The 9229-nt window shown below is 36.2% G+C and overlaps 1 protein-coding gene across 1 annotated transcript; it reads right to left on the bottom strand.

Moving 5' to 3' along the window:
• Positions 1 to 223: 223 nt before the first annotated feature.
• On the bottom strand, positions 224 to 4577 carry FABP4 (fatty acid binding protein 4). Its single transcript, XM_004427145.3, has 4 exons — positions 4505 to 4577; positions 1771 to 1943; positions 1091 to 1192; positions 224 to 336 (listed from the first exon to the last, which is right to left on the bottom strand). The coding sequence occupies exons 1-4, from the start codon at positions 4575 to 4577 to the stop codon at positions 286 to 288; spliced, it is 399 nt and encodes a 132-aa protein (XP_004427202.1). The 3' UTR covers positions 224 to 285.
• Between the last annotated feature and the right edge of the window lie 4652 nt (positions 4578 to 9229).

Below are 9229 nucleotides of genomic sequence, written 5' to 3'. Positions count from 1 at the left end.
AAAATCATATTACTTATACCAGAAACAAAGCAATAATACAATTTTCTATTCCCTTCATTGAGTTATGAGTAAGAAATTATCCGGCACAATGAATAAATCATTACATCAACTTCTAAGTCTAAAAAGTTTTATTCAACCAACACAACCACATCGAATAAAATAAGTTTTGGGGAAAATTAGTTGCTTCCCAATTAGTGGAAAATAACAATATATGTTTGGACAATATAGCCAACAGAATGTCATAGAGTTCGGTGCAAACTGCAGTCCAGCTCAATGTCTCTTGTTTTATGCTCTCTCATAAACTCTGGTAGAAGTAATGTCTTTCATGATGCATTCCTAGACACACACAAAAATTCTTGGTCAATCATGAGACTAAACCATGGGTTCATTTACTGTTTCATTCAGTGTTGGGAAGGGAGCAATTTTCATTTGAAAGATATTTCTTGTGAGCTTCTATATATATATACATATACACATATCTGATATTGTATTAGGGGGATAAAAAGACGGAGAAGATACAAGTTGTCCCCTCGAGGAAACTTACAGTCTATATGGTGAGTGAGAAATATAAGTAGAAATGCATAATACAATATGGTACGTGCTGAGAGGGATCAGGGAATGCTTCCTGGGGGATAGCAGGCCTGGGCTGAGTTTAAAAGCATGAAGGCCATGTGCCAAAGGGAAACCATAATCCCAATAGAATTATCTTTTTTTTTTCCTTTTTCTTTTTTTTTTTTTTGAGGAAGATTGACCCTGCACTAACATCTGTTGCCAAACTTCCTCATTTTTTTTTTTCTCCCCAAAGCCCCAGTACATAGTTGTGTATCACAGTTGTAGAGTTGTAGCTCTTCTATGCGGGAAGCCACCTCAGCATGGCTTGATGAGCGGTGAGTAGGTCCTCGCCCACAATCCGAACCGGTGAACCCTGGGCCACCAAGAGCACATGAACTTAACTGCTACGCCACCAGCCCATCCCATCACCATTTTTTTCTAAATAAGCAAGAGCGATGAACTGTTTCTTTAGTTTGAATAATGATTATAAGATGACCCAGCAGTAGAATCTAGAATTAAGTAGCCAGGAGGTACTCACCACCACCAGCTTCTCATCCACTCGTTTTCTCTTTATGGTGGTTGATTTTCCATCCCACTTCTGCACCTGCACGAGGACACCACCCTCTAAGGTTATGGTGCTCTGCGGGTGTAATAGAAAATGATTACGATTTGTAGATGGTGGAGGAAAATAAAATAAAAAACACAACACCTTTGTTTGAGGGAATACTTTAAGGTCATTAGTAATACTAAATTACAAGAATACATTGCAACAAGAAAAAAATGAGTGTCAAAAACATCAGCATACAAAATTATATATACATTATGATCAGAATGTTATACAAACATGCATTTGAAAAAATACTGTGAAGGAATATAAATAACATTTATGTTGAGATGATAGTATTATAGATGATATTTTTCCTTTGTTTCTTCCATCCTTTTATAAACATTATGTAATGTTATGTTACTTTAATTCACTTCAAATACTCTATATATGGTATGTCAAATAAATTACGTTTATAGTAAGATAATGACAACTTTATGAAAAGGGGAAAAATTCACCAACTAATTATTGAAGGCGACATGATTTAGATTCAGGAGGTCAGGGCCCATGGGCCTATGATGGAATAGTTTGCCGCCTTGTACAAAACGGCTTCTCATAGGCAGTGGTCCTTTAGAAACCAGGGCTTTACTCTGCTCCAATTCCTTATTCCTCACCTTGACTTTCCTGTCATCTGCAGTGACTTCATCAAATTCCTGGCCCAGTTTGAAGGAAATCTCAGTATTTTTAAAGGTACTTTCTGATTTGATGGTGACCACATCCCCATTCACACTGATGATCATGTTGGGTTTAGCCATGCCAGCCACTTTCCTGGTGGCAAAGCCCACTCCTACAGTTGGGAAAAGAAAAAAATGTCAGTTTACAATTTTCTCTCACATCTTCATCTCAGTCAGAGCTGTAGTGTATATATGGATATGTGTGTATGTGTGTGTGTGTGTGTGTGTGTGTAGGTGGGTACATGTGTGCATAAAAGGAAAAAGACACCAGTGAGTTTCTGAAAGGCCTCATTTAAACAGCTCCTGCAGAGTAAAGAAGACTAATACTTAAAGAGACACATGGGTCACAATTAGATGTAGGTCTGTTCTTTAAATTTCCCCTTCTGGATTCCAGATACAACTCCTCAGGAGACCCCCTGTTAATTTTCAACAAGAATATGTACACAGATTAAGTCTTCTGGAAGATATATATTTTTAAAAAGTCACTGTACTCTCAAATTAACTGGCCATCCCCACCATTAGGGAACCACTATCATTTTGCTCAATTCATGAAACACTTGGGGCACCTCGACCTTTCCTTCTTAGATAACAAAAATGATCTAATACACAGTCAAAGACAGAACTCTCAATAGGATTTTGGGAGCCAACGTAGAGTTACTCAGTTGAAAAATAATTTGTTTGGGTGTACAAAAACTGCATTTTATAATATTTGCTGCCAAGTCTAGTTTTCTTGGCTTTACTCCACCGTGAAATGAAGATTTTGATTAATTTCTCCAAAAAGCAAAATGTTTCCTACATTCACACTATTTTAGAATGGTGATGGTGTTCCCAATAAATTATAGGAAATGTTAAAGAGGGTCTAAGCATCAATTGTGAAAACTTCAAAATTTAAGAAATCACTATTTTAGTAAGTTTAGAAATTAATACTTTGATTTCCAATCACCTAAGTTGCCTTTTTTTTTTTAAAAAAAAGGAGGAATATATTTTTCTTGTGAAAGGTATGGGATGAACAATTTACAACGTAACACAGACAGTGGTAACTTGCTGTCGCTGCATATGTTATACAGAATTTACAACAGTTATAAGTGTGTTGGATTTTTTAAAACATATATACATAAATCTAAGCTACTTTGACGAAAGGCTACTTACAGATACCAAAGGTTAGAAACAGGGGGATCAGGAAAAGAAATATTGTACAAAATAAGTGATGCTGAGGCTCTGATGTAGCTCCCTGTCTGAAAAGTAGCCACAGATGGGAAGACGTTATGTTGTTTCATCAAGTTCTGGCTCTGTTTCAAAATATAACCTCAAACACATGGAGTGAGTCAGAATAGTGAATGGGTGTAACGTCGAATGTGATTCCAGAATGGCCAACCTTGGGAAAAAGCATGTGCTCCTCTTGCTTGATTCTGTTCTTATTTGGCTGATGAAGGCAATACCTGCTGCTGATCATGGATTAGAGCAGCTAATTTCAGGAGGTATCTTACTGCCTTTCATTATCATCATTACTTTATAATCTTAAAACACAGTGATAAAAGAATTTAAATATACATATTAAAAGTGTAAAATGTTTCTAAAAATCAATAGTTAAATAGCTTCAAATCCTGGCATTTCTATACAGCACATATTAATTAGTTTATGAATCACAGCTAGTTGATATTCTAGAAAAGTAGGTCTCTCTCATGCTGAAGTCCCTGATTTCCCTCTCACCTATAAACAAGGAAAACAGTAGTTACAGACAAGCAAAAAATATACTGCATAATTTAAAGGAAGGTTAAGTCTTGAGATTTAAATCCTAAGCCACTAATAAAAATATTGTGAAAAAAAAATCCCTTCCCAATTCACTACCCCTGGATATGACTTGATCATGCACAGGGCTGTGAGAAGAGGGACTTTTAAGGTAGAAACTGCCTGAGTGAGACCTGCCTCCCTTCTCCCTTGCTTCACCTCAGTAATTATCTGGAGAACATTCATACAGCACGCTGACAACATCAGCAGAATCTAAAATCCAGAAAGTCTCCATTATCAAGGAGGAGATATGTTACGTATCTAACTTTCTCCTTTTGAATTACTCAATAATTCTATGACATCCCATGTAATTTCTAGTCAAAGAAATATTTAAGCCCTTTAAGGAGCATATTTTCTGAAATTAAGATTTTTGTCTCTCACAAAATAACCATGTTTTAATGGATTGGCATTATGACAATAAAATAACTGGTTAACATATGTTTACTCAAAAAAAGTACATTAAGATGAGAAATAAAGTGTTTTCTGTTTCAAAGGTAAATAATTGCATTGTAGAAAATACATATGGTTTTATTTCCAAGTTATTGCTTGTTTTATATGCAAGAGAGAATCAAAGAAAAACAGGCAACGAGCCAAGTAAACCAAAGATATCCAAGTTTAGCAATCAAATAAGATCTTGTCATTTCTGTAGACCATAAAAACTCCATTTAAGCCCTTTTTCATATCGGTTCACCTTTAGGAAGCATTAGCTGTGACATTGGTCTAGAATGTTTCTACAAATAATTCTCACCTGCTACTTTTATAGCCTCTATATAGAAAGCAGCATTTCATACCTGGACAATGTTTCTAGAGTAAAAAACCTGCCATAAACCCCTTTTCCCCAGAGAAAAAGTTATAAATCCAGTCACCCCGTAACATATATCCTTACCCACTTCTTTCATGTAGTCGTCAAAGTTTTCACTGGAGACAAGTTTCCAGGTACCTACAAATGCATCACACATTTCTTGAGCTGTCTAGGATTTTTCTTCCAGGTGAGAAAGAAGCTGCAGCCTTCAGGAAGATGCTATGACCCCCTTGAGTCCACATAACTACCTTTTAAAGATGCCCAGAACATGTGATCTTGGAAACAACCAATTGGGAGGGATAGCAGATCATTTCCTTCATTACCAGCCTCCGCATTTTTTCCTCTGAGTCATGTTTTTAATAGAAATTTCTCAACTTTGGTTCTCCCTGGCAAATGGTCATTGGACTTAGAGTACAAATTATTTTTAACCATTAGAATATTTTAAACGTTCCTGTTTTGACAGTTTAATGCTCAGCGCATTGAATTTCCCCCTATTATTTTCATACATTATTTGTCTCAGTGTAGAGTAGGGTAATTATCTTGGGATGAACTTTGACCTCCTTTTCTGGAGATTCTATTAAAATTATAATTATGTGGTTCTTTTGAATTGAAGAACATAGGAATTACCTTGGAGATTCTTAAGTAATTGCAAAGGCTTTTTGGGACAGTACTCCCTCAGGAATTACCTGGTAATTAAAACAAACTAAGTAACGGCATTTTATTTTTTTATTTTATTTATTTATTTGTTTTTATTTTATTTATTTATTTATTTATTTATTTATTTATTTATTTATTTATTTATTTATTTATTTATTTATTTATTTATTTTGTGAGGAAGATTAACCCTGAGCGAACATCTATTACCAATCCTCCCCTTTTTGCTGAGGAAGATCTGTCCTGAGCTAACACCTGTGCCCATCCTCCTCTACTTTATACGTAGGATGCTGCCACAGCATGGCTTGATGGGCGGTGTGTAGGTCCGCGCCTGGGATCCAAACCTGCGGACCTCAGGCCACTGAAGTGGAGCCCACAAACTTAACCACTACACTGCTGGGCTGGCCCCCAATAACGACGTTTTAAAGTACCCTGGGTTTCTCATGTCAGATGTTTTGCGTGAATGAAAGAGAGAAAGTAAATTCAGTTATTCCCCAGGAATCTGGATTGTAGATTTCATAAATAATAATTTAACCTCACTCTTTCCATCTTCTAAATGAAAGCTTAGTGTTGATTTCCACAGACCCCTTTAAAAAACAGGCCCCAATCCACATATACTCCCCTGAGCAAATTCATTCAGTTCTTGAACTATATAAGCTCTAAATTTATCCGGATCTAAATGGTGTTGCTTTACTTGAAAACGATCAGAAGTGGTGTGGTCACAAGCTGTCAAAATCGTATTTCCTTCTTTTACATAGTGAATAGTTCATGAGATTACTTTTCTAATGTAGTCATGGTTTTCAACTCCCCCCACCCCACGCCAGAATGATGGAAGATGTTCCTACGTATCACAAACTCCCGTGAACATACCTGGATTTTAGGAAAGAAAAAAAGAAATTAAAATATTGAGGACGGATGAGTCACTACCCTGTGTATCCCACTGAACAGTATCTGCTGAGCACACGGTTGATCCGCAGACCCATGTAAGTATCCTGAAGGCTTCCCAGAAATGTTTGAGGCAGAGGATTCTGTAAAAGACAGGATTTTCTATAGGCAGGCAAGTTTCTATAAAGGCCTGATAAAGTCATGTTACAATAGTACTTTTTAATTGCTGCATTTGTTAATGGCACAGTAATAATGTTCATCCACTCTGGACAGTTGTATAGATACACAGACTGTGGGTGATGTTCCATTTCGGGTAATCTTGCTAGTATAAGTTCATCTGTTTCCCATTGAACAGGTAAATAAAAATGACCAGTCTTAACACAGAGATAACTTTAACAATGTTCTATATTAATAATGGTTTACTTTTTTGTTTTGTTTTTAAACTCTATTTTTTTTTTTTAGAGACGTTTTAGGTTTACAACAAAATTGAGAGGAAGGTACAGAGACTCCTCATGTACTCCTTGCCCCCGCACATGCACAGCCTCCCCATTATCAACGTCACTCAGCAGAATGGACCATGTTTTACTAAGGATGAACCTACATTGACACATCACAATCACCAAAACTCTATCATTTACCTTAGGGTTCACTCTTGTGTTATACGTTCTGTATGTTTGGACAAAAATATAATGACGTGTCTATCATTATAATATCATAGAGAGTATTTTCACTGCCCTAAAAATCCTCTGTGCCCTGCCTACTCATCTCCCTCCCATGCCTCTACCCCTCCACCTGCCCCCTGGCAACTGCTGTTATGTTTAATATCCCCATAGTTTTGCCTTTTCCAGAATATCATATGGTTTGAACCATACAGTATGTAGCCTTTTAAGTTGGTTTCTTCTACTTAGTAATATGCATTTAAGGTTCTTCCACGTCTTTTCACGGCTTAATAGCTCATTTCTTTTTAGTGCTGAAAATATTTCATCGTCTGGACATGCTACAGCTTATTTATCCATTCACCTACTGAAGGACATCTTGGTTGCTTTCAAGGTTTGGTAATCATGAATAAAGCTGCTCTAGACATCCACGTGCAGGTTTTTACGTGGGCATAAGTTTTCAACGCCTTTCGATAAATACCAAGAAGCATGATACGGTAAGAGTATGTTTAGTTTTGTAAGAAACCACCACACTGTCTTCCAAAGCAGCTGTACCATCTTGCATTCCCACCAGCAATCAATGAGAATTCTGTTGCTCCACATGCTCACCAGCATTTGGTGTCGTCAGTGTCCTGGGGTTAGGCCATTCTAATAAGTGTGTAGCGGCATCTCCTTGTTGTTTTGGTTTGCATTTCCCTGGTGACCTATGATGTAGAGCATCTTTCCATATGCTTATTTGCCATCTGTACATCTTCTTCAGTGAGGTATCTGTTAAGGTCTTCGGCTTATTTTTTGATTGGGTTGTTTGTTATTGTTGAGTTTTAAGAGTTTTTGTATATTTTGGATAACAGTCCTTTATCAGATGTGTCTTTTGCAAATATTTTCTCCTAGTCTGTGAATAATGGTTTACTTTTCAAAATATATGTTGATGCTTTACTTTTAGTAACAAACTCTTCACACACAATTTCAAATGATTATCACGGTTGAATATATATCATGTGTATTGTAACACTGCGATTTAAACATTTGTTTTAGAGATGGACTGTCTAATACTAGGGTGTCTAGTCACATGTGGCTCTTGAATGCTTGAAATGTGGCTAGTCTGACTGAGAAACTGAATTTTTAATTTTACTTAATTTTAATTAAAATTTAAGAAATGATCCTGACTCAGTTGTTGGAAAACTTTTAAATACGTGTGGAAGAACTTGAGTATGTGCATCTACCTTTTTAACTATAAATTTTATGAAATCTAAATGTCGATCAAGCATTTCAAAAGAAAATTTAGAGTCTGAATTGAGGTATACTGTTAGTATAAAATGCACACTGTATTTTGAGGACAATATGAAAAAATGTTCAATATCTTATTAAAATTTTTTACATTGATTATGTGTTGCAATGACAACATTTTAGATATAGTGGGTTAAATAAAATATATTACTAAAATTAATTTAAACTTTCTTTTTTACTTTCTTAACTGGCTCCTAGAAAATTTGAGATTACATATGTGGCTCATATATGTAATCTAAAGAGATGCATGGTGTTTCTGTTGGAGAGAAACATGGTGACACAAAGGTTCACTTGTTTCTTCAACACATGTGTCAAGCACTGTGCTAGCTACTGGGGATTCAATAATGAGCAAGCCACACCAGTCTCTTGCTTGCTGTCATGGAGCTTACATTCTAGTATTGGAGAAGATAATATACAAGGAGATAAATAAATAAACCAACATGAGGTAGTGACGTGTTTCAGAGAAAACAGAACAAGATAATCTGATGTAATGACTGCTGGGAGAGTTGGCAAAACTAGATGGGGCACTCCAGGAAATTCGGTCACAGGAGGCAGACAACCGAGCTGGCACCTGAAGGATGAGAAGAAAACATCCATGAAAAGATCATAGAAGAGAATGTTCCAGACACAGGGAACAGTAGGAATTGCTGGTTCCATTCCTATTCATGACAATTTCACCCAAACACAACCACCAATGCTAAACCATGACAAACGTATAGATATATGTTTCTATAAACCACGACAAAAGTACAGATATATGTTCCTGGTGAGCAGAGTGCAAGCTCCATTAAGGCAGGAACTTTCATCTAGATTGTTCACTGATGGATATCAAGTAATTAAGTATTCAATAAAATGCATGAAGGAAATCCTAATTAGGTAGGTTAGTGAGAGTCTAGCAATACTCCTGTAAAAATACTTCAAGAATATTTCTATGGGCCAGTAGCCTCAAGTTCCTATGTCAACATACGTAGTGCCCAATAGTTGTTGGAGAAATGGCGTGGTTTAGATTTTCTAGAAAGAACCACTGGCTTCTTTAATGATTTCATATAAATAACAATAGTAGTAACCTATAGTAAAGGACCTTGGTAACTTAAATAGCAATGAAAGAATTAATATATGAGAAGGTAGTTGAGTTTTCATAAAGAAATTTCATGTTATCAGTTGTGTAGAGTAACAAAACAGGCTTACCAGAGTTACTTGATGGGATGCTGTCTTTAAAAGCAACTCAATTTATGTTCCAAACAAATGGGCCATCCTGTGGGATGCTAATATTCTTTCTATGCATAAGTCCACTAAGCTATGTATCATGTAAGGTAGAGATTTCTTT

Source organism: Ceratotherium simum, chromosome 31 (genome assembly GCF_057802395.1).
Source record: "Ceratotherium simum simum isolate JZ-2026a chromosome 31, ASM5780239v1, whole genome shotgun sequence".
In the NCBI taxonomy this organism is placed as follows: domain Eukaryota; kingdom Metazoa; phylum Chordata; class Mammalia; order Perissodactyla; family Rhinocerotidae; genus Ceratotherium; species Ceratotherium simum.
The sequence above is the reverse complement of the archived record's forward strand: the minus strand, read 5'-3'. Positions and strand labels throughout refer to the sequence as shown.

What these genes read in the sequence shown, in the direction of transcription:
- FABP4 (XM_004427145.3), bottom strand. Translation starts at nt 4,577, where the DNA reads ATGTGTGATGCATTTGTAGGTACCTGGAAACTTGTCTCCAGTGAAAAC. An exon ending in CGACTACATGAAAGAAGTGG is followed by an intron (nt 1,944 to 4,504) that starts GTAAGGATATAT and finishes TCCCAACTGTAG; the next exon opens with GAGTGGGCTTTGCCACCAGG. An exon ending in CAGATGACAGGAAAGTCAAG is followed by an intron (nt 1,193 to 1,770) that starts GTGAGGAATAAG and finishes TTACACCCGCAG; the next exon opens with AGCACCATAACCTTAGAGGG.